General features: G+C 43.3%; 1 protein-coding gene and 1 long non-coding RNA gene across 4 annotated transcripts; one reads left to right on the forward strand and one right to left on the reverse strand.

Annotated features, from left to right (window-relative positions):
- Positions 1–519: 519 nt before the first annotated feature.
- Positions 520–5,546, reverse strand: TRMT12 (tRNA methyltransferase 12 homolog). 2 transcript variants are annotated; one of them, XR_007458544.1, is made up of 2 exons: positions 4,066–5,522; positions 520–756 (listed from the first exon to the last, which is right to left on the reverse strand). XR_007458544.1 is itself a non-coding variant. In XM_049633502.1 (2 exons), exon 1 carries the CDS (start codon positions 5,434–5,436, stop codon positions 4,117–4,119), a length of 1,320 nt encoding a protein of 439 aa, XP_049489459.1. In that variant the 5' UTR covers positions 5,437–5,546; the 3' UTR covers positions 520–756; positions 4,084–4,116. The 2 variants fall into 2 exon arrangements, 1 of the variants encoding a protein (XP_049489459.1); XM_049633502.1 differs by having other exon boundaries at positions 4,084–5,546.
- An 85-nt stretch (positions 5,547–5,631) lies between these two features.
- On the forward strand, positions 5,632–20,271 carry LOC125924749 (uncharacterized). Of its 2 annotated transcripts, none has more exons than XR_007458546.1 (3): positions 5,632–5,869; positions 17,379–18,023; positions 19,943–20,271. It is a non-coding gene; the product is annotated as an uncharacterized LOC125924749 (long non-coding RNA). The 2 variants fall into 2 exon arrangements; XR_007458545.1 differs by having other exon boundaries at positions 5,634–5,869; positions 17,382–18,023.
- The last annotated feature ends 5,442 nt before the right edge of the window (positions 20,272–25,713 follow it).

Raw genomic sequence — 25,713 nt, forward strand, 5'->3', positions numbered from 1 at the left:
GGAGACAAAAACAAGGCGAGCCATTTAATGGTTTAATCGCTCCAGCCTATTGCCTGGAGAAAGTTCCCCGGCTGTGGCAGGAGAGGGGGAAGCGGGGTGGAGCCCAGCCGACTCCCTGAGGTGGAGATGGTACTGGGAGTCCCAGGAGCCCAGTCAACGAGTTTAGAGGTTGGAATGCCAAACGGGAGAGGGCCACGGAGAAGTCCCGAGATCTGCCGACCATCCCCTGAAGCGTCAGCTGAGTAATGATCAGTGCGCACAAGAGGACGCTACCAAAGCCCAAGAAAATGACGAGTGTCACGGCTTGCCCAGTGTGAAGTGGCCGCACCCCGAGGCTGTTCAGAATGACATATATTGACACGTGTCCAGGGTGGGAGAAAGTGAATTCAAAATGCTATTTATGTGTTTCTCATCATTTCAAATTTCTATGTTTTTATATTTAACATGCATGCATTATACTCCCAAGAGATGCGCATCACTTATTAAAATCATGAAGTTAATGAATAAAGCAACTCATAGTTGAGGGAGTTTAAAAAAGTTATCGTCACTGTTTTTTTAATCACAACCTCTCCATCAAGTGGTGCACTAAGTGACAACTAATACTGATGCTCACGGAGGAAGCTTCAGCACTTTTAAACGTTCCCGGACTGAGGTGACCAAGCCTCCATGAGCCTCCTGATCCTTTCAGTCTTTTTTCCTTGGTTCCATTAGGTGCCTCTTTCTGACCAGGCCAATCCAGCAAGTGCTCGGAGAAGACTGTAACGTAAACGGACACACTCAAGGTGGAGAAAAGGCTTAGGGGACCCTTACTTTCTTCCATTCACACATAACTCCAGCTCATTCTTTTTTTTTTTTTTTTCAAGTTTATTTATCTATTTTGAGAGAGACAGAGAGAGCGGGAGCAGGGGAGGGGCAGAGAGAGAGGGAGAATCCCAGCAGGCTCTGTGCGGTCAGTGCACAGTAACCCAACTCGGGGTTTGAACCCATGAAACTGGGAGACCATGACCTGAGCCGAAACCAAGACAGCTGGCTACTTAACTGACTGAGCCACCCGGGCGCCCCTCCGGCTCATTCTTTAAGTCTCAAGTGAAGCGTCCCTGCTCCCACCTTCCCAGCCACACTCTCCACTTCCCCTAACCCACACCCCCGAACGTGGACGGCTGCCTCCACTGTGTGTGCCCGTGAACACCCGTCTGTTTCTGTCTCAGCACTTAGTGCCCAGTATTAACATTGTTTCCTCTGTGTCCCCGTCACCAGAAGTGATCCCTCCCATTTTGGGCAGGACTCGGCTTTTTATTTATTTATTTATTTTTTTAAAGATTTTGAGTACTTGCCCCACCTCACATGGGGCTTGAACTTACAACCCAGAGATCAAGAGTCACATGCCCCCCAGGACTCAGCTTTACTCACCTCTGTGTCTCTGGCCCTCAGCACAGTGCCTGACAGCGAGAGTACGCGGTACATCCCAATCAATCAGTGAATGGCTTTTCAAAACAAGGACCTTCTACTTTAACTAAAGCAAATGTACAGCTATTCCTCACACCCAAAGTAGGAACCGGGCAGTTCACCTTACACGAAGACCGAAGTATTCACTACGTGCCAGTGACGGTGTTGACGGTTCAGGCCCGTTAACTCGCTTAACCCTAACAAGTATGCTTCGGGCTACGTACACTTGTTAACCCGTATGTACAGACAGGACACTAAATCTTGAGAGACTGCCTCAGGTCACAGAGAAAGAAGGGAGGCCAGAAAGTGTATGAGTGGAACCTCAATTCCATGAAGGCAGAATCCATGCCAATCTTCTTTGACCACTGAACACTCAAGGCCTGATGTGTACGTAACAGGTCGAACGAGACCAGTCAGGTGTATCTGAGGTCAGCGGCCCATCCATAGCTTGGGTCAGAAAGGTAACTCCTCAGCCCCTAGCCACGTGGCTCCCTGACCCCCCGTCCTCCCTGTTTCTCCCCTGCCTTCCTTCCTCCCCACGCTGCCTCCAGTCCCAGCGTGGCATTTTTAGCCGGAGGCACAAAAGCTGCAGGCACGCGTGTCAGAAACCAATATGGGGAAGAGGAGAGGACTCAGGCAAACACAGGCCACTCGGCAGGATGGTAACGGACCAGTCAGGCCCCCTTCTGCGGTGGGATCCCACAACGGCTACCACTTCCTGGGGGCTTACTGGGTACCGGACACTGTTCTTTTTAATCCTTACAACGACCTCCATCTTCAACATATCTCTCGCTGCTTCTTCTGTTCCAGACTGCTCTAGTGACGGTGCTCCAAACATCTTCTGAGCCAACTCTCTGCACTATTTTCTTCCGCTAGCATCTGTTTCCAGCCTGACTCACTAACAAAATCTTACCCAGTTTTTAAGAGCCGGGTCAAACACTACCCCTCTGAAGGCTTCCCCATTCTGAAAACTTTTCTTCACCTTTGCACTTCTACATGGTGCTATCACTCTTACGGTACCTACTGTATTCCAGCTCTGAGTTTTTGTGTTATCTCTGCTGCTAGGTTGTGAATGCCTCAGAGACAGGGTCTGTATCGAATGCATCTGCAGCTCATATAGACAGCAGGCACTTAATTTGCGTGGAAGCATAAACAGCACCAATCCTGTCCTTACTGACGCTGTCCCGAGAAGGACGAGCAGCCCCAGCTCGAGCCCAACAAGCTGAATGCCAGACACAGTCATAATCCTGAGAAAGCACAACTTCCCTGTGCGTCCTTCATCAGGCAAACAAGCCCAGATGGCTTCGAAGTGCACGAAAACACAGCTCCGAAAAGCGATTCTCAACTATTAGTCATTCCAAAGGTAACCAGTGCTTCTCTGCGATCAGTCATTCCAGGGGCACACAATGGTGCTGGCAGTTACAAAACAAAGTGACGCTTGAGAAACCCTGCAGAATATCTCTCACTCCCTAGAGCTCCTCACGTTGGCCCTGATGTCCACCTGAGAAGGAACATGAAAAGGGAATCTGAGGCCTTTTAAAATCTAAGATTTTAATTTGAACTTTAAAAACAGCCAACTTAGGAGCACCTGGGTGGCTCAGTAGGTTGATTGTCCAACTCCCAGGGTTGTGAGATCGAGCCCCGCGCTGGAGTCTGTGCTGAGCATGCAATCTGCTTAGGATTTTCTCTCTCTCTCTCTCTCTCTCTCTCTCTCTCTCTCTCTCTCAGGGTTGTGAGATCGAGCCCCGCGCTGGAGTCCGTGCTGAGCATGCAATCTGCTTAGGATTTTCTCTCTCTCTCTCCCTCCCTCCCTCCCTCCCTCCCTCGAATAAAATAGCTAGCTTTTTGTACAAGCTTAAAGCTGGAAAGCTAGTTTCCCTATAATTTAAAGCAGTCATTCTTAACCTCTTTTCTACAACAACAAACCTGATACATAAGACATCCTCCCCAACACTCATTTAGCAACGCTAAAGCAAGGGAATGAAGTTAATACGCTACAGTAATTCTTATCCTTTTCCTTCCCTAATTCAGTCTTAATAACAAAGCTGCACCGTTTGATTGCTTTGATTTGGACTCTATTGCTTAGTCTCATCAATTTTATATCTCAAATCCATCCACTTCCCACTGCCACCACCCTAGTCCAGGCCACCACCATCTCCTGCCTGGACAACCACAGAAATCTCATCACCGGTCTGCCTGCTTCCATCCTGGCCCCACTCTGGCTGATTTTCCATACTGTAGCCGGAGTGATTTTGGAAACAGCACTGTGTCTTTCACTCTAAAATAACCAAGGCTTATTAGATAACAACTGCTTATTAGATAACAGCCATGTGAGACCATTCAAAGAAATCCTCATTTTGCAAGTGAGGAAATTCAAGGCCAAAAGAATATTGGAATCACCCACCCAAGGTAAGACAGAACTGAAGTCAGAAGTCAGAAACGCCCCGGCCTCATTTTAATGAGCCATACTGCTTCTCCCAGATATGTAGTTCATTCTCAATGTGTTAACAGAAGACAAATGCAATGACTCGGATTGGTCTAGAGCCTGCATTCAGGGCCACAAAATATTAAAATAGGTTGCCAGGAGAAAAGAGGAGTGAGAACCCAGCCTAAACTTACGTATTAAGGTTCACTCGCATGTAGATCCTTGGGTCTCAGGATCCACCTTCTCTAGCCAACTAGAGGGCAGGGGCGGCATTCCAGATCCAAGACTATGTGGTCCACATGGGGAGCGTAGGATTTCACTGGTTGGATGTGCAGGATTTGTGTCTTCCATGGTTTCCCGTGCACCTGCTGCAGAAGGGTGGCAATACGAGTTTCTGCAGATTCTGCCCACCTCTGCCACTCTGGTTTGGTGGCTGCTGGCAGTGTCTTTCTCTTAGAATCCCCGGTAGCTCCATTTGTCCCTTGGTTGGTGATAATTTGCTGAGGATAAGGCCAATGCTCCTTCTCCATTTCACTGCTTCCAAGAGGCTGGAGATTCTTCCCTGGGAAAGATTCCACATTTTGGTGGATATGCAAAATGCCCCCAGCATCCTGTTTTAGCACCTGGCAGGCAATGGGCCAGCCTTCTTCAGAGCTGGGAATCAGCCCCAGGTTCACCCTGTCTGCAATGTTTGAGAGCTTCAGTTTTCTGTTATCCCCAAAGTGTATTTGGCACCGATGTGCCACTCCATTGATCTCAAGATTAGTTCTCAGGGCAACTACAGCATGGGGGTTCCACTCACAGGCGTGGACGAAGGCGGCACCAGCATGGACCAGGAAGGGCAACGTAAAATAGCCAATCCCTGCGTAGAGATCCACCAGCACCTCTCTGGCACAGGGCAGCGATGCCACTCGAAGCTTCTCGGTGATGTTTCCGAAGGAGAACATGCACTGGGTCACGTCAAACTTATATCGGATCCCATTATCGACATGCTCTACCCAGCCATGGTCGCCCAGCAGCAGAGTCACGGCTGGTGTTCGAGTGCCGTCTGGTGATACCCGCCCTCGTTTGGCCACACGACGGACGCCAAGGGCCGACGCAACAGTCTCCCAGAGTTCTGGTTCCAGATTTTTCCACTGCTTGGCTTGGAAACAGTCTTCACTCAGCAACAAGAGGTTACCATGTCGCTGCCAAGATCGGGGCAAATCAGCCTCCAACTCAGCTGACCACGTCACTCCCCGGCCCTCTACCCAGCGACTCACTTCAAGACACAGCCTTTGGGCAGGTGCACAACTCTGAGCCTTCTTGGAGGGAACAGGATCCAGGAGCTGGGTTACTATACAGGTGCTGCCTGGGGCCACACAATTCCTCAGCTCCCGCAGGTGCTGTTCACGGAGAGCCTCGCCCAGCACGGGTAGCGCCACGGTGCCATCCGGCATCTTTGCCACACGGTGCTGTCTATCCAAGAGTTTCTGCTTCTCGAGATATTCCCTGTATCGCTGGGTAAACCGAGGCTCAGTCACAACTGCGACAACAGCCGCGTTCTTCCCACCTTCCCTTTCCATGTTGCTGGTGCCCCATTCTCTCCGAGTCCCTCCGCGAGACTCACTCAGACTCCACTCACCAGGACGGGGATCTCCACCGCAGCAGCGACAGGAAGAGCTGCGCGCACACCGCCCGCCGGAGCCGGAAGTGACGTAAAAATGGCAGGCCGGAACAAAAGGTTGATGCGCTTGCGGACAAATGCGTCGCTGTTGCCGTGGAGACGTTGCTGCCGCCATCTTTGTTGTGGTTGACCATGCCTTGCTTCGGTTTAACGGGAGATTAGTTAAAACAAGGAATTCTCTGGGCTCGAAAACTTAAAATTAGTCGATATCCGCTAGAACGCTCGTGTACTCTCTTCAGTTATGCTCACGAATCCAAAGAGAGAAGTGCACTTGGAATGATGGGCTGCATTTGGAGAAAGGCACAGTTTCCATAGTCTCATGCTGCTCTCAGGTCAGTGTCAGTGACCACGGTATTTGCTGAGAGGAGTCAACTATAGCTTCCTCATTCCTTTTCCTTAAGATAGTCGTCACCAACTCACTATCCTGCAGTATAAAAAAAAAAACAACAACAGTGTTTGGAAGTCAGAAGTATCTGAGTAAATCATATCACCTCTCAGAACCAGAAGCTGCACCTATGAACTGGGATTTATGTTAACTTTCTCAGATGATTGCTATGATTATAGATATATATAAAACGCTTTGAACAGTGGCTAGTAAAGAGTAGATACTCAAAAGAGATATATGGAATAAGTTGAACTGGTTAGGTAGTAGATTAATAGCCCCTTGAAATGCTTTGATATAGCTAATGAGGACAAAGAGTAATTCCCCTACACCTAAATTCAAATAGTGAAAAATAAGAGTTGTAAAGAAGCCCTATTCATTCTACTTACCTCCGACCATTCTATACCAAGATGTTGGGACCCAGAGAGGTTAACATTCATTAAGACTTCCAACTCAGGTCTCTCTGTATGGGAGGCACCAGGCTATGACTAAAACAGTTTCTTGTTTCTTGACACCTATTCAGTATCGATCAGAGTTGTTGTTGTCAGTTTTGTCTTTATGTTTAAAATTCAGATTCCATGGAGAAAAAAAATTAAGTGGGATAGAGTAGAAGACTCTTTGGTGCCCCATATACCCTTGGGACTCTCCATTCCTGTATATGTCAATCCGATGGCTTCTAACTAAAAGCACTTAGGTGTCTGTCTAATGGCTTTCTCTGCTCACCGGAATTGGCTTAGCCTATGTCCAGGGCATGCCAGAAATGCTGGAAAATTACTGCTATATCCCCAGTATTTTATATAGTTCCTGGTCACAGTCATTTCTTGGCAAATGCTATAGTAATTAAGAGAATGATTGATCACTAAGAGACTTGAACATGTTTGTACCCATTCAAGCAGTAATCCATTCCATAAATGTAGAATGATTAGAAATTCAAAGAATTATAAACTAAGACTCCTTACTGTTTTACTTCAATGTACAGATGAAAGGTTAAATGGATTATGATTACATCCTTTAGATGGAAATATTAAACAATGGTCATGATTATAAGAAATATTAATGACATGGGAAGTTACTCCTTTTGCAGTGTTAAATTGAAAATATACGATTATGCCTTAGATGATATTATTTATGTATTTTAAAAAGTTTATTAGGGCAGGCTCTAAAATATGAACGGTGATTCCCTAAATGTGATATAATTATAAGTGATTCCATTTTCTTTTGTACATTTTTCTCCAGTTACAAATTGTATACGATGAACAAATGTTATCTTTATATCTTATAAAAATCTTTAGAAGATCCCCAAGGCAGCAAAAACATTGTTTTCTGGGTTCCATACAAATGGAAACTCCCTTTCATTTTATTTGTAGTGGGAGGTGATAAAAGTCATATCTTGGAAAGCGTTTTTTCCTCTAGGTTTTCCTTCTGTTCCAAAGTCAGTCTAACACCTTGCAACAATAATTAAGATAATGTAGTGCAGACTTGACCCAGATATATCCTACTTTTAATCTGAAGTAAACAAAATATTGGGGGGTAGATTTGAAAACTAAATATTTGAGAGTTAGAAATGGTCCTTTAAAAAAGTTTTACAAATGAGCCCCACTTGTGCATGGCCACCTTGATCCACCTTCCCTGAAGCACATGACCTCACTTTCCCCACCACTTCTACCCTGTGAACTCATTAAAATGACAACAAAGCAAAAGCAACCAGCAGTGACGATAGTAAACAAGCTTTTAGACAACCCGTGGGTTCAAATGCAGAAGAAGATAACTACTTAGTAAAGGAGAAGTAGGTCACGGAAATTAACTGGAGAGAAAAGGAGAGAGAGAGAGGAGGCAAACTGTATCACAAACTGCTTTTCCTGAAGTGGCCAGAATTATTGATTTCCATATGAATTAAAAATATCCATTAGAGTTGTTGTCCGAGAGACCCCAGCTGGAGATGAGTTTGTTACCGCCTCTTATTGATGAGATGCCAACACGTAGAAGACCAAAGGACTATCCCACCAGCTTCTTATAAGAGAGGCTGCATTCGGTTGTTTAAGGGCTGTCAGTTTTCATGTAGGAGGGAGGTTCCAAATGGTGTTGGGCTGGCCGTATACACAAGAGCTTTCCTCCATGGCTTGATAGACCCTGGAGTCTAGAAATAAAGAGGAATAATTTTTTTCACGTTCTTATTTTTCTCTTCCTTCTGTCCTCCACTTCGCTGGCTGCACCTGGAATGCCTTTCCCTTCCCCTAGGTGCCTCATCATTTGTTCATTCATTTTAGCATCACTTCTGCAATTTTTGAACAACTGTTTGCTAACCTCCCTCCACGGATCTCTATTCTGAGTCATACGTACACTCCCAAATACCTCTGATGCCATTACTTAGGTGCTATTGGGGTTGCAGTTTCAAGTGTTTTGTGAGCATGGAGGAGAGAGGAAGCCATCCCTGTCTTTCATTTTGAAGAACACGTTCTACTGCTTTTCCTCCTACCTCACTGAATGCTTCTTCCCATGGGTACACCTGTCTACCTCCTCTCATCGGCCCCCCTGCCACCATATTTGATGTTTCCCAGACACTTCACATTCAACACTTCCAAAATTGAACTCAGCCTGTGTTCCCCCCACTCCTCTTTAGCTCATGAAATGCCCCTGCCAGTCTCTCTAGTTGCTCATGTCACAAACCTGAGACTTTGCTTTTACTTATGCCTCCCCTTGCCCTCAGCACTCACAACAAAGCCACCTCCATTTTGAATGGACTTTACCTGCCACACAGTTCCCCCAAAGAATCCCCTACTCTCGGTGTCAGTGACAGTGCCCTAGACCTGGTCTCACAGCTTCCTGAGTGGACTGCACACCTTTGTTTATTTCACTGGTAACGTACTATTATTTTTACTCCCTTTATTTTATGTCAGGGCATTTGAAATAAAGCCCCAAGATGGTAAGGAATTTTTTCATAAGCTTTGCTTTATTCTATAAAGAGTTACACGGTCACATTACAAAGTACATTATGCCATAATTGAATGTTCCATTAGGGGAATGGGATTTGAATAATTTATATTATGATACCCAGAGCTTGAGACTTTGTAATGTTTAAAATTGTAAAAATTCAAAAATAGCAAGTTTTTTTTCTTTGAGAGAGAGAGAGAGAGAGAGAGAGAAAGCACAAGCTGGGGAGAGGAGCAGATGAAGAGCGAGAATCTTAAGCAGGCTTCACACCCAGCATGGAGCTCAACACAGGGCTCAGTCCCATGACTCTGGGATCGTGATCTGAGCTGGAATCAAGAGTTGGACGCTCTCGAGTCACCCAGGTGCCCCCCAAATAGCAAATTTTAACAACATTTTTATTTTATTTTATTTTTAAAAAGTTTTAAATTTTATTATTTTTCAGAGAGAGAGAGAGAGAACACACGAGCAGGGTAGGTGCAGAGAAGGGGGGGGGGGGAGACACAGAATCTGAAACAGGCTCCAGGCTCTGAGCTGTCAGCACAAAGCCCGATGTGTGGCTCAAACTCACAAACCATGAGATCATGACCTGAGCCAAAGTCGGATGCTTAACTGACTGAGCCACCCAGGTGCCCCAACAATATTTTAAAATATAAAAAGTTCTCACTTTAACTCGTTAGTAATTGCATTCCATTGTGGCCAGAGAACATACTATATATACTTTCAAGCCTGCCTTTTAGATTTATCGAGGCTTTATTTTGTGACATAGTATATGGTCTATCCTGGAGAATGTTCCACATGCACTTGAGAAGAATGTGTGTTCCGCTGTTGGTGGTTGAGTGTTCTCTAGTTGTCTGTTAGCCTGTATCTTTTCAGCTTATGATCAGGTCATTATTATATGATAATCATTATAATTAACAACCATAGTCTTAATTCAAAAAACTAGAATGCCTAAGGGCACCTGGGTGGCTCAGTTGGTTAAGCATCCTATTCTTGATTTTGGCTCAGGTCATGATCTCATGGTTTGTGAGATCAAGACCCATGTCAGGCTCTGCACTGACAGCCTGGAGCCTTCTGGGGATTCCCTCTCTGCCTCTAACCCACTTGCACTCTCTCTCTTTCTTTCAAAAGAAATAAACATTTAAAAAAACCCACTAGAATGCTTAATACCAAGTAATAACTTAAACACATGGTCCTCTCTTATTCCTCTGTACTCAACACACTCCCTCTCTTTGCTGAGCTCACTTTCATGATGGGTCTCACTGCCCAGAAAATTCCCTTCCTAAGGCCAGTCAGAACATCCTCAGGAAAGCCTTCTCTAACCTCCTATCCATCTCCGCAATAAGGAAAATCCCTACTAATAATTCTCATAGCACCATGTTCTTCTCTTAGAGCCCCTTCCAGTCATATTTTTCATGTTGATTTGATTAGTGGCTATCTTTCCACAGTGTGTAAGTTTCAAGGGGGGCGGGGGGGTAAGGAGCTAGGTTTCCCCCCATTATTGTATTTCCTTATTGTATTTATGAGGACCCGCCACATACAGTACATTCTCATAAAATATCTGTAGAATGAACATGTGAGTCTGTGAGTGCATGGATGAATGAACGAATGATGGAAGGAAAGAAGAAGGATCTGTGGAAAAACAGTCTGTGGCCCAGGTGAGCGTTTTAGTTCCAAGTTGTTGCCACTAGATGGCAGCAACAACCAGCACCACAGTAGTTGCAACTGAGCAAAGTTCTTGGGTTTCTCACGGTTTGGACACCCTCAGGGGCCTACCCTTCTCCAACGGGCCTTTCTTCATTCAGCTCTATTGACCTTACGAAGTGGCCAATCCAGATACACGAATGTGTTTGGCAGCAATTAACAAAACCTCCAAGGAACAGCAGCTCAACAGTGGGTGAGGAGATTCGTATTTTTTCATGTAAAAGGAAGTCCAAGGCTTGTGTAGCCTTCAGGGAACTCGGCAGTAAACCAGCCTCCTCCTCAGCCTTAGCGTGACCCTTTTATCCTTGAGGTGTCAATATGGCCACTACGCTTTTAGGCTTTGTGAGCAAACCAAGGCAGAAAGAATAGGGCAGAGCAAAGAGAAAGAAGTGTCTGCCCCATGGACTTCCACTACCCCTCTGGGACAGAAAGGGGTCCCAAGGTCACCCCTGATGGCTGGGGAGGCTGGGAAGTGGACTGGCTTTACTTTTTGACTGTGGGGTTGATCGAGGACAAATAAGGGAGAGTGAGCAAACATCAGCCATGAAGCAACATTCCTCTACACAGTAAGCGGGGGGCAAAAACCCTGGAAACAACAAAGGGGTTCTGGACAGGGGTTGGGATAAAAGACGGCAAGTAGACATAAGAGCAAAGCCCAACATCTATGAAGAAGTTTTAATAACATAGTTCAGCTAAGAAAGGGCTGAGCTGACTCTTGTTGCCTTCATCTTCACTCTGCAAACTCTGAAAATTCTAATTTAACTAGGAACATCTTTTACAGGAAGTCCTTCCAGACTTCTCTTGCCTTTTCCTCCCACCTGGGATTTTTAAATTTTTAAAGGACAATGTTTAAAAAAAAAAAAAAAGATCTAAAAGTATTTTTTAAAGTAGAGTCCATGCCGAACATGGGGCTCGAACTCAGGACCCCGAGATCAAGAGTCACATGTACCACTAACTAAGCCAGCCAGTCACCCCAGATTTAAAGGTGTTTTTAATAGTGACACTGAGAAAAATAATAAGTAACATTTACAAAGCGCTTATCAGGTGCCAGGCACTAATTTCAATGTTGTATAGTAATGAACTTTTCCAAGAACTGGTTTTTTATCATTCATATTCTTTAAAAGAGGCTATTAAAGTTGTTACACAGTTAGGAAGTGGGGCAGCCAGTCTTCGTACCCAGGTCGGCTGACTCCCGAGTCTACATTTTTAACCATTACCCCGCACTGCTATCCAGCAAGCACAATTTGACAACACCAGTGTTCAGAGGTCTCTAAAATGATGCAACGTGAGTATGCGAGATGGTCTAGTGGGTAAGGAGGGGAAATACTAAATTTTTCTCCTTTCATTTTTTTTTGCGTCTCCTATGTTTAATTTCTGTATCTGCCTACACGTAATAAAGTACATACTATGTTAGCACTTTAGCTCTTTTCCAAGATTTCGAAGTAAAACACACAGCTGCTAGAGCTTAGAGAAGTGCAGGTTAAAAGCCTGGGGCTTTTTCCAGAGGCTCAGTCTGAGTGTATTTGTATTACAAGGTATCAAAGACTATACTTTCAGGGATCATGTCTATAGTTCGGATTCCAAGGTATCTCCACCAGAGGGTGCTTCGTGGGCAAAGAGACTGGTGACATTTCCAAAGGGAGGGCTTAGGGATTTCATCACTTCCTTTGTCTGGCTGTAGTGAGGCCTCTGTGCACACACTGTCCATCTTCCTTCTGCCCACTGGATACTTTTCACTCACCCGGTTGGTCCATTTGCCTTTAGGAAATCACTACAGGAGTTGACCTATCACAGCCCAGAGAAAGGGTAGAAGGGCATTCCTATCCCTCCTCTCCACCTAAACCCCCCTTATTCTTTTTTTTTTTATTATTATAAATTTTTATTTATTTATTTTGAGAATGAGAGAGAGGGAGACAGAGGTGGGGCAGAGGGAGACAGAGAGAGAATCCCAAGCAGGTTCCACATTGTCAGCTCAGAGCCGGACGCAGGACTCGAACTCACGAACGGTGAGTTCATGACCTGAGCTGAAACCAAGAATCAGGCGCTGAGTCACCCAGGTGCCCTGCCCCTCCTTATTCTTAAACTCTGCTTGGGCATCACTGCCTCCTACCTTCCCCCACCATTCTGCCTCCCTGTCCCTACCACTCCCTCTAATCTGAAGGAACCCCTGCCTCCGTTAGTGTGCCATTAAACTGTTCATTTCTCACATGTGGTGCATGTCGCAGGGTACAGAGACCCACTTTACCAACAGCGACGCCTTCAGGAGCAGGGAACCACTCTCTCTGGCTCGGCACGGTGCCTAGGCAAGGGGGCGCGTGGTAAATAACTGTTAGTCCAGAAGTGACTTTCCAGAGTCAGCTTGTTCTGCGTTCAGATGACTAAACGTGTAACCATCGCACCCTGCTGGATTAAGGAGTGGTGGCTCCATCTACACAAGAATTAACCTTTGGACAGCATTAGCCTTTGAGTCCCTTTCCTGTTCTGAGAAGCAGATTTACGGTGATGGTAAGAAAGCTTAAGCTTCAGGCCCTATCAGGTGCATTGGCTCTTTCCGATGGATGAAGCCTTTGACAGTGATCTCACAGGGTCGGGTGTTCTTGTGGAATTTGCAAAAGTAAGAGGACTTAACCACAAACGGTTAAGATCACTGTGTCGCTCCACGCCACCTTCCCCTCCCGTAAGGCGTGGATTTCGGGGACTCAGTAGGTGAAGTTAAGCCAGAATACGCTTCGTTTGGTGTAGTGGGATACATTTGTGTGATTGCAGTCTCTCCTGTGTGTAGTTCAGTTCTTGCCAGCATTCGGGTTTAGGAATAGCTGCTGGAGATACTTCTGTGGCTAGCCACTGCTTCGCCCAGCATCCTGACACGGAAGTACGGGACCAGGTGTCCCGTGGTGATGTGAGCATGTTCTCTGATGTTGGGCACTGGAAGGAGATGAGTCACAGAGGAGAAACCAAGTTTCAAAAGTAAAGTGTCAGCAGCTAGTGTGCAGGAAGTTTCTTCTAAGCTTCAGGCATATATATACGTATATATATTTTTTTTTTAATTTTTTTTTTTTTTTTGAGAAACAGAGGGAGACAGAGAGAGAGAAAGTACCTGTGAGTGGGGGAGAGGCAGAGGGAGAGGAGAGAGAATCACAAGCAGGCTCTATGCCCACTGTAGAAGCCAACATGGGGCTCACTCTCACGACCATGAGCTCACGACCAGAGTGAAAATCAAGAGTTGGATGCTTACCCGACTCAGCCACCCACATGCATCCCTGGCATGTACAATTTTCAATGGAGGATTCAGTTTTCAACAATGCCTGGTTAGTATTCTGTTAGGAATATGCTAGATAGCATAGCATTTTCATTATAAACATGCCATACCTTAGAAAAGAACTTGGGAATAGGGTATATATTTTTTAAGCACGCTCTACACCCAACATGGGCCTTAAACTCATGACCCCAAGGTCAAGACTCATATGCTGTACGGACTGAGCCAGCCAGGCTCCCCGAGAGTAGGATATTTAGTGAAACATCACATTCAACACAAGTTCAACCAAGACACGTGCTCGCAATTTAAAAACACACAGCACTCATTAAACTGCGTGAATGGGATATCAAAACAAGAATCTTGCTACAGGCCTGTGTTCTAGCCTCCACGTCTTAGTCATTACACATTCATCATCCAACCTCAGGAGTATCCAACGTCTCTTGTTTAGATCTCCTTTTGGCAGAATAGAGCAAGAATATCCCCCAAGAAGAAACCTCCTGTAGGATAAGAACACAGAACCCAGAGTGAGAAGGAAAAGAAAAAGAAGCCAGACCGGCCAGCCGATGTGGGTAGCCCAGTCAGTACCCGCAGCAGGCAGGCGAGCACTTACCTGATGCTGAGGTCTCACTTTGGCCCCCCTGTGAGTTTCCGAAAGAATCTCCTGTCACTCAAGTCGTTCATCTTAAAAATGACAAATGGCTGGGGCGCCTGGGCAGCTCAGTCGGTTGAGCGTCCGACTTCGGCTCAGGTCATGATCTCACGGTTCGTGGGTTCAAGCCCCGCATGGGGCTCTGTCCTGACAGCTCAGGGCCTGGAGCCTGCTTTGAAATCTGTGTCTCCCTCTCTCTCTCTGCTCCTCCCCTGCTCATGCTCTGTCTCTCTCTCCTTCAAAAAAAAAAAAATTTAAAAAATTTTTTTAAAAAAATGACAAATGGCTAATTTCTCTGACAATACGATTTGATTTTTTGATCAAAAGTTTTTAAAACCAAGTGGTTGCTGGCTGAGGGTTTTCCAAAAACCTAAATAAGAAAAGAAAAAGCCAGAGTCACACTCCCTTATGCCACCTACATCAATGCAGTTTAAGCCAGAAAAATTATAAAATTTTCATATAAAGTTGCATGAAAACACACTTTTCACATAAAAACATTTAAAAGATACCAACACAACTTTGTTTCTTCCGCATAAACCCAAGGGAGACAGTAATTTGCTACTTGCTCTTAATGTCCCAAAGATGAAAAGAATTAAAATCCTGTTTTTTCACTATTCCCTACATTAATAAAATGTATACTTTTTAAATTAAAAAATGAGATGGCAACACACACATTTGAATTTACCAGAATTCTTATGTATGTTTATTATTGCCACAAACTAGTGGCAATAATAAAAACAGCAAGAATGTCTGTGAAGTTGCATGTTTTATACATTCCAACCACCGATAATAGAAACAACTGTCAGAGCGCCTGGGTGGCTCAGCGGGTTAAGCGTCAGACTCTTGGTTTCAGCTCAGATCACGATCTCATGGTTTGTGAGATCGAGCCCCAAGTTGGTCTCTGCACTGACAGCATGGAGTCCACCTGGGATTCTCTCTCTTCCTCTCTCTCTGCCCCTCCCTCACTCATGCCTCACATGCATTCTCTCTCTCTCTCAAAATAAATAAACCTTTTTTTTTTTAAGTTAGCAATATGGGGTTTCTTTTCTTATTCTAAATAACTAATTGAAATATTTGCTTTTTAATTTTTTTTAAATTTTATTTTAGAGTGGGGGAGGGACAGAAGGAGAAAGAATCTTTTTTTTAAAGTTTACTTACTTCTTTTGAGAGACAGAGAAGGGGGAGGGGCCAAGAAGGAAGGAGAGAGGGAATCCCATCCACGCTGTCAGCACAGAGCCCGACGCAGGGCTCAATCCCACGACCCTGGGATCAGACCTGAGTCAAAATCAAGAGTCTGACGTTCAACTGACTGGGGCACCCAGGTGCCTCTAAATATTTGCTTTGTTCCTATTTTTATACTTGTAATTTTGTGTTCTTTTTTTCATTGTTTGAGGTATAACTGACATATAACATTATATTAGTTTCAGGAGTACAATACAATGATTCGATACTTGTATGTAGTATGGAATGATCACCACTAAGTGATCTAAGTCTAGGTAACATCCATCATCATACATAGTTACAAGTTGTTTTTTCTTGTGATGAGAACTTTTAAGATCTTCTCAGGAACTTTCAAATTTGTAGCACAGCAATATTAGCTGTAGTCACCATGCTGTACATCACATCTGTATGACCTATTTATTTTATAGCTGGTAGTTTATACTTTTTGATCCTTTAAAGATGGTCACAAATTTCTTTTTTTTTTTAATTTTTTTAACGTCTATTCATTTTTGAGAGACAGAGAGAGACAGAGCACGAACAGGGGAGGGGTAGAGAGGAGGGAGACACAGAATCTGAAGCAGGCTCCAGGCTCTGAGCTGTCAGCCTAGAGCCCAACATGGGGCTAGAAATTATGGACCATGAGATCATGACCTGAGTTGAAGTCAGACGCTTAATCAACTGAGTCACCCCGGCGTCCCAAGACAGCCACAAATTTCTAAGCTCCAGGCCCCACAAAACCTGGATCTGCTGCTGGCTGTTCTGGCAATGCTCTGGGTTTGCTTGGAGAAAAGCCTGAGCTTACATTGTTCTCCTTCTCAGCTCTGGGCCCCTGTAAAATGTTTTGGGGTATGTTCAGGGTGCAGGCTGCCAACAGAGTTCACTCCTCTTGGCCGTGAGAGGCTCCGGACATTTAGCCACTACATTTGGGACAGGCAGTGTCCAATAATTATTATCTATAATTCGACTTCATTTTAAGGTTCTCTTCCTCCCAGCTGATAGGAAATTAAACTCATTCCTGGGGTTCTCCCCACGGAGGGTTGGGCCACGGTCTTGGAGACCCTCCCAACACCTCAAATTCTGACATGATTTCAAGATTATGCTGATGCTCAAGTATGGGGAAATGGGAGGTCTGGGTTGGCTGTGACTACCCTTGTGTGCATCTGCGAGGCTTCTGGGGGTCCCCACCACACTTGAGCGGGTCAGGGACTTTTTCAGGAGGTTTTCTGCCTTCCCACGTGCCCAGACAAAACCCAGAGGCTGTTCTAGGCTGTAAGCCTGCTTCCCTCTTTGCTTCCCAGCAAAGTGGTTTCACTCTACAGCCCTACTCAGGGGAAAGAGTCTTGAGGGAGAGGAAGAGAATCATAAGCTCCCTACCAAGAAAACCACAGGCTGCAGAAAACGGTTGCCGTGTCTGGTAACTGCACGTGGAGAACATTCAGGTGTTTGGAGCCAGCCTGGGTAAACAGTAGGAAACGTGCCAATAGTGGCCCAGGACAGCCCACAGAAGCACTCTAGGTGGTGCCTCTGCACTTTAAATGGAAATCCTCTCCATCTCCACTACTTCTGTTAAAGACAGGAGAGACAGGGGGCCTAGCCCAGTACCTGCAGAGCAGGAAAAACTCTACTGGCTTTGTTTTACTATCAAATGAGTGTTAAACATGATTCTTCTTATTACCTAATCACACTTGCCTCTTTCTTCAGCAGGAAATGCACTGAGAAAATCTTAAATCCACACACATATGGTCAACGAATTTTCAAGGAAAGCACCAAAACTACTCAATGGGGAAAGTCTCTTCACCAAATGGTGTTGGGAAAACTGGATGGCCACAGGAAAGGAATGAAATGGATGCTTATCTTACACCACACACACACACATCAACTCAGAATGGATTAAAGACTCAAGTGTAAGACCTGAAACTTTAACACTCTTAGGAGGAAACAGAGGAAAAAGCTCCTTGACATTGGTCTTGGTAATGATTTTTTGGATCTGACACCAAAAGCACAGGCAACAAAAGCAAAAACAACAACAACAACAAAAAAAAAAAAAAAAAAAAAAAAAAAAAAAAAAAACCTAACGTGCTTCTGGACAGCAAAGGAAGCAAAGTGAAAAGGCAGCCTATGGAATGGGAGAAAATATTTGCAAACTGTATATCCAATAAGGGATTAATCTCCAAAATATACAAGGAACACTTAATAGCAAAACCAAAAAATCTGGTTTAAAAATGGGCAAAGAATCCAAAGAGACATTTTTCCAAAGAAGACCTACAAATGGCCAACAGCTCTGTGAAAGATGCTCAACATCGCTTATCATCAGGGAGATGCAAATCAGGTATCACCTCACATCTGGTAAGATGTCTATTATCATAAAGAAAAGAGGTAACAAGTGTTGGGGAGGGTGTAGAGAAAAGGGAACCCTTGTGCACTGTTGGTGGGAATGTAAATTGGTGCAGCCATTATGGAAAACAGGATGGGGGCTCCTCAAAAATTAAAAATAGAACTGGGGCGCCTGGGTGGCTCAGTCAGTTGAGCATCCGACTTCAGCTCAGGTCACGATCTCACAGTTTGTGGGTGTGAGCCCTGCATTGGATTGGGCTCTGTGCTGACGGCTCAGAGCCTGGAACCTGCTTCAGATTCTGTGTCTCCCTCTCTTTCTGCCCCTCCCTTGCTTGTGCTTGCTGTCTCTCTCTCAAAAAATAAACATTAAAAAAATTAAAAATAGAACTACAGTATGATCCAGCCCTCCCCACTTCTGGGTATTTATCTTAGGGAAATGAATTCACTATCTAGAAGAGATTATCTGTTCTCCATGTTCATTGTAGCCTTATTCACAATAGGCAAGATATAGAAGCAATCTAAGTGTCCATCGACAACTGAATGGTAAAGAAAACATATATTTATATAATGTAGATATCATATAAATATATCATCTGTAATATACCTACTATATTATATATTTTTGTATTATATATGATATTATGTAAATATATATATTGGATTATTATTCTGCCGTAAAAAAGAAAGAAAATCCTGCCATTGGCAACGACATGGATGAACCTGGAGGGCATTATGCTAAGTGAAATAAGCCAGATATAGTCATAGACTGTATGATCTCACAGGTGGAATCTAAGCAAACAAACAGGTTGACTTCATAGAAACACAGAATGGAATGGTGGCTGACAGGGGCTAGGGGTTGGGGGAAGTGGGAGATGTTGGTCAAAGGGTACAAGCTTTCAGTTATAGAAGATGAACAAGTTCTGAGCATCTGATGTAAGGCCTGGTGACTAGAGTTAACAATACTGTTTTATATATTTGAAAGTAGCTAAGGGAGCAGATCTTAAGCATTCCCACCCAAGGGGAAAAAAAAAAGGTAACCGTGATGTGATGGATGTGTTAACTAGCTTGATTATGGTACATATGTATATGTGTATAATATATATGTATATCAAATCATCACATTCTACACTTTAAATATATTACATTTTGGTCAACTTTTAGTACCCCAATAAAGCAGGTGGGGGGGGTACTTAAACCCTCATGCTTCTGTGATAGTTTGAACAATTAATGAAACCATGAACATTCAGCAAGAAGCCACTAAATGTGAATTTAATTAAAACCCTCAAAAGGCTTCTCTCAGATCTTATCTACTTATCACATGCAAGGTAATACACGTTCCTAACCCTTGATAAACAACATGCAAACTGCTGAGCCCAAGGGCATTCTAACCACCTAGCCATCCCCAGGGAACAGGGACTGTACAGGAAATTCCAATCAACTAGCTCCCAGCCATTTACATAGACACAGAGTTGGCAGGAAACTTAGAAGTTCCTGGATTTCTCCTTATCTTCCTTATGAAAATTTGGGCATTTTCCTATTCTTGTTGTTGTTGTTTGTTTTTGTTTTTTGGGGTTTTTTTTTTGCTCCCTTCACATTCCAGGATGCTTCAACCATAATTGATACTGGTTATATGACCACATCCAAATGTCTTTTAGTTCTCCAGATTATACTTTGGCAAATACAGTTAAGTTACAAATCCTAGGAACTGTTAAAGACGTTATCATCAAAAAATATTCTTGAGGCATTCTGAAGAATGTCCCAGAAACAAATGTAGTGGTTTGAATAGTGTCTTCCCCCTCAAATTCACATCCACCTGGAATCTCAGAAGGTAACCTTATTTGGAAATAGGGTCTTAGCAGATGTAATGAGTTAAGGTGAGGTCACAGTGGACGAGGGTGGGCGCTCAATCCAATGACTGGTGTCTTTCTAAGGAGAGAAAAAGACACACGAGATGAACACAGAAGGGAGAAGGTCTTGTGACGATGGAGTCAAAGAGTGGAGGGAAGGGGCTATAAACCAAGGAACCCCAAGGATTGCTGGAGCTGTCAGAAGCGAGGAGAAGAGGAAGGATTCTTCCTTAGAGCCTTCAAAGGGAACATGGCCCTGCTGACACCTTGATTTCAGACTTATAGCCTCCAGAACTATGACAGAGTAAATCTCTGTTGTTTTAAGCCACCAAGTTTGTGACAATTTGCTCTGACATCCCATTGTATAGGAAACAAATATATACAATCTTCTGTAAAATAAAAACTATCTTCAATATTGCTTATTCATTCATTTATGCATTTATTCAACCGTTATTTTTGTGTGCCTTTGTGTGGGGGGCACTGACCAAGCATGTGGATTACAGATTACAGATGAGTTTCTGACCTCAGTGTCCTTATCAGACACACACTAGGGTCAAGGGCTGGCTTCATGGATGTGCGACCGTGGTAGTCACACACAGCCCTGAGCTTAGAAGTGCCCTAAGCTTGGTTTAATGCTCTGCTGTCTTGAAATTCTTAATTTTTAAACGGGGGATGCCACATTTTCATCGTGCAGTGAGCCCCACAAATTGTGTAACCTGTCCCCACTACAATAATTACAGAATCACTAACATTATAAAGAGGGTAAAGAGGAGAACCCATAATCTGAGGGAGATGTTTCTTCAGTAAGGCCGTGAGGTAGGACGATTTCCTTAAAGGAGGAGTTTGTTTGGAGGCAGGTTAATTTGCCAGATGCTGAACAGAATGAACAAGGCGTGTGCAAGCATGAGAGTTTCAGCGAGCCCGTGGGATTGACTGGACAGCTTAAATGGACTCTGGTAGTACTAAGCATCTGACGTACCACTAGGGGGTGCTCGGGGAGAGGTTGACAGATAAATGTGGGTCAGATCTGGAAAGTCCTGTGGGCAGTGCAGAAGGCCTTGAATGTAGTCCAGAAGGAGATGGGGAACCATGAAAGATAATGACCAACAAGGGACAAGATCTGCTCTCCCACGTCTGTTGCTCCAGGATTTCAGTTGAGCCATCCTGTGCTCAGAGATCCAGGCCACACAGATTTGTGTATCAGTTCTCACATGGTAACACCAGGAAAGGATTCAAAGAGAACTGATCCTCCCTTCTAGCGTCTGCTGCTCTTTTTCTGAGTACGAACAAGTTATAAGAGCAATAAAATGTATTCAGAGTCTGTCAGGATTTGCCAGCCTGAAATAAGATAGTTCAGGAGGACTTTTTGCTGAATATCCCTGGGTTTGACCCTTCAGGGGATATCCAGATTGGTTATCTCTAAAGTAACGTTCATGCAACACAGGAGATTTTCAACAACGTAAGACCTTGTGGTAGGCTGAATAATGTGCCCCTAAAGATGTCCGTGTCCTAATTTCCAGAACCTGAACCTGTGCATATTTACACAGTAACAAGGACTTTGCAGGTGTGATTAAGTTCAGGATTTTGAGATTGGGGGATTATTCTAGATTATCTGCGTGGGCCCTGTGTAATCACAAGGGTTCTTATAAGAGGGAGAAATGTGGATCAAAGGGAGTAGGAGATGTGACAACAGAAGTGAGAAGTTGGAGTGATTCAAGGAAGGAGGCGTATACCAAGGAATGTTAAGTGGCTTTTAGAAGCTGAAAAAGGCAAAGAAATGGATTCTTTTCTGGACCCTCTAGAAGAAACCCACTATTACCATCTTTTTTTTCTTTAATAAAAAAATTTTTTTGAGTATAATTGACACACAGTGTTACATTAGCTTTAGGTGTATGACTGAGTGATTTGACAAGTTTATACACTATGCGATGTTCAACACAACGTGTAGCTGCTATCTGTCCCATTACACCACCAATACAACATCATTGATGGTATTCCTTATGCTCTGCCTTTTGTTCCCGTGACTTACTCATTCCATAACTGGAGGTCCGTGTCTTGATTTTAGACCTGTGACCTCCAGAACTGTAAGAGAACAAATTTGTTTTTTCAGTAGTGTTGTTATAAGGGAACTAATACAGCTCTTTAATAAATATTTGAACTCATTGTTTTTAAAGTTCTGTCTTTGTGGGAGTGCTGATGCATAGGAGCACTTGTACCCCAGTGTTTATAGCAGCACTTTCAACAATAGCTAAATTATGGAAAGAGCCTAAATGTCCATCAACTGATGAATGGATAAAGAAATTGTGGTTCACATACACAATGGAATACTACTTGGCAATGAGGAAGAATGAAATAAGGCTTTTTGTAGCAACATGGATAGAACTGGATAGTGTTATGCTAAGTGAAATAAGTCATGCAGAAAAAGACAGATACCATATATTTTCACTCTTATGTGGATCCTGAGAAACCTAAGACCATGGGGGTGGGGAAGGAAAAAAAAATTTAGAGAGGGAGGGAGCCAAGCTATAAGAGACTCTTAAAAACTGAGAATAAACTGAGGGTTGATGGGGGGTGAGAGGGAGGGGGAAGTGGATGATGGGCATTGAGGAGGGCACCTGTTGGGATGAGCACTGGGTGTTGTATGGAAACCAATTTGACAATAAATTTCATATTAAAAAAAATAAAGTTCTGTCTTTGTGAATGCTTACCGTGTACATAAATCTAGCAGTTCAAAGTTCAATTCTGTGTGTAAGTGTATATGGTTTAAAAATAAGTGAATATAAAAGGGCTAGTATCCAAAATCTATAAAGAGCTCACCAAACTCTACACCCAAAAAACAAATAATCCAGTGAAGAAATGGGCAGAAAACATGAATAGACACTTCTCTAAAGAAGACATCCAGATGGCCAACAGGCACATGAAAAGATGCTCAACATCACTTCTCATCAGGGAAATACAAATCAAAACCACACTCAGATATCACCTCACACCAGTCAGAGTGGCCAAAATGAACAAATCAGGAGACTATAGATGCTGGAGAGGATGTGGAGAAACGGGAACCCTCTTGCACTGTTGGTGGGAATGCAAATTGGTGCAGCCACTCTGGAAAACAGTGTGGAGGTTCCTCAAAAAATTAAAAATAGACCTACCCTACGACCCAGCAATAGCACTGCTAGGAATTTACCCAAGGGATACAGCAGTACTGATGCATAGGGGCACTTGTACCCCAATGTTTATAGCAGCACTCTCAACAATAGCCAAATGATGGAAAAAGCCTAAGTGTCCATGAACTGATGAATGGATAAAGAAATTGTGGTTTATATACACAATGGAGTACTACGTGGCAATGAGAAAGAATGAAATATAGCCCTTTGTAGCAACGTGCATGGAACTGGAGAGTGTGATGCTAAGTGAAATAAGCCATACAGAGAAAGACAGATACCACATGTTTTCACTCTTATGTGGATCCTGAGAAACTTAACAGAAACCCATGGGGGAGGGGAAGGAAAAAAAAAAAAAAAGAGGTTAGAGTGGGAAAGAGCCAAAGCATAAGAGACTCTTAAAAACTGAGAACAAACTGAGGGTTGATGGGGGAGGGAGGGGAGGGTGGGTGATGAGTATTGAAGAGGGCATCTTTTGGGATGAGCACTGGGTGCTGTATGGAAACCAATTTGACAATAAATTTCATATATTGAATAAATAAATAAATAAATAAATAAAATAAAATAAATAAAAAACCAAAAATTTGTGCAAGTTAAAAAATAAGGGGAACTGAGGTCTAGACATAACATAAATTAGTGTAATTATTAATATTTATATAATTATATGAAATAGTCATAACATAAATTTTAGACATGATTATACATATACTCAATAATCACCAAGAAAGGAAAAGACTATTGTAGTCAAGCAGGTGACAATATTTTCCACCTATACGGTGATGGCCTTAATGTAGCTTAGAAAAACAAAAATTCAGAAAAAGAAACTCCTCTTTTCTTTTGTGTTCACTTGGCTATCAGACTTCAGGGCTTGTGCCCATAATCCTAAAATGCTATCATTGTCTGCCAGTATAGGTCCCCAGGAAACTATTTCCATTAAAAATCTGCTTTAATGTACACCCAAGGATGTTGTAGTTATTTTCAAATATTGTTGATTCCAAACTCATCTCATCAGAGATCACTGAATAGGGCCAACTCCTAGTTTTTCCTGAGATGTGTCCTGGCAAAATCTATTATATTTACGTCCAAGTGCATTGCCTTGTTTGATTTTAAGGAAAATAATTATGCAAATAGATACATAGAAAATTTTTCTGTAATTTAAAAATACAGAATTTAAAAAAGTTTTTTAGGTTTTTGAAAAAAGTAGACAGTATTAGTTGTCCAGATCAGAAGTAAAAGATAATACTAACAACAAGAATAAATACATTTATAATGTTTATTATAAGAAAGGCATTGTTCTAGGTACTCTGTATCTATTGACTAACTTAACCCTCACAATGACCCTGTAAAGGTAATTGGTAATGGTAAATTGCATTACCATTATCCCTTTTTGTGGATGAGGAAATGAAGGCTCAACAAAAGTCAAGAACGCACCCAAGATCACACAGCTGGAGTGAGGCAGACCTGAAATCTGCAGCCTCTAGCTTTAGCTCTTGACTACTGCACTACACTCCATAGCCGATTAACAGAGAAATAAATGATGGTGTGTTCGAACTCTGAATCGGATTTTGGATCGTATCCCAAAGTATGTCCAGTTTAGAGATGACACCCATTTACATGATAAACAAATACGGACATACAGGCTATCGTTTTGTATGGTCTCTGGGCAGATGGAATAATTATTCATGACTCATGTCCTTCAAACTGGTTCCTTTATAAACTGGCTTTGATTCTGCATTTCCTCGGTATGGACTAATAAAATCATGTCATATAATAGAAATATTGCTCCAATGACTAGAGATTTGGGCTTATTTTTCATTCCTTCATCATTAGTTATCTTTTGCATTTAGGGTACACGTTGGCAATCCACGGTAGCATTTTCTCTGTAGAGATTTACTTAAAAGCTGGCTGTGGGAAATAAATGAATGAAAAGAAGTAGATAGATAGTTGCTATTAAATTATTTTTCCATTGATTTCTTGTATTCAAAGAGAAAGTTCCAAGAGTTACAATGGCTCAAGGAAGGAGAGCCAGAAAAATGCAGAGTTCCATGGGAAGCCATCTTTATTTTGGGGAGATATATTAAGGGTAAAGTTCCTGATCAAGTTTCTAATATTGAGAGCTTTGCAGAAATGATCATAAACACCAAATCTGATCAATCAGAGTAAACTTCCTAACATGCATATCTAGTTACTTCATTTTTCTGCTTAGTATCCTTTAATGACTACCTATTATTTTTATAATAAAGTTAGAATTCCTTGGCATTGCATCCAAACCTTTTTTTGCCACGGATCATATGTGCTTCTTCCTGGATGTGTGGCCCCTCTCCTGAAGCACACTGTGCTCTGGAGGGGAACAACCTCGCCCTCTTTTGTGCTTTCACAGATATAGCAAACAGTTACGATTATGCCGCCTTCTAAAATGTGGTTGCCATGCCAGCACCTCCCCTCAGATGTCTTCCCTAGCTGGTCTCCCCTTCTCTGCCTCAGTCTCAGCTCCAGCAAAGCTCGGAACTCACTCTGATATGGGTCCGTGATCCAGACTGACCATAACTCCCCTACAACACTTACCTTGCTATAAGGATTTCTTGGCTTGTCTGTCTTTCCCACCAGACTGAACGCTGGAGGGCCGCCATCTCATTCTTTTCTTCTAAATCCCCTCCCCTTGGCATATATGGGCCACTCAACCTGCTCTTGTCA

This window comes from Panthera uncia, chromosome F2, assembly GCF_023721935.1.
Source record: "Panthera uncia isolate 11264 chromosome F2, Puncia_PCG_1.0, whole genome shotgun sequence".
Classification (NCBI taxonomy): Eukaryota; Metazoa; Chordata; class Mammalia; order Carnivora; family Felidae; genus Panthera; species Panthera uncia.

Coding starts and splice junctions, on each gene's coding strand:
- TRMT12 (XM_049633502.1), bottom strand. CDS start 5,436: ATGGAAAGGGAAGGTGGGAAGAACGCGGCTGTTGTCGCAGTTGTGACT.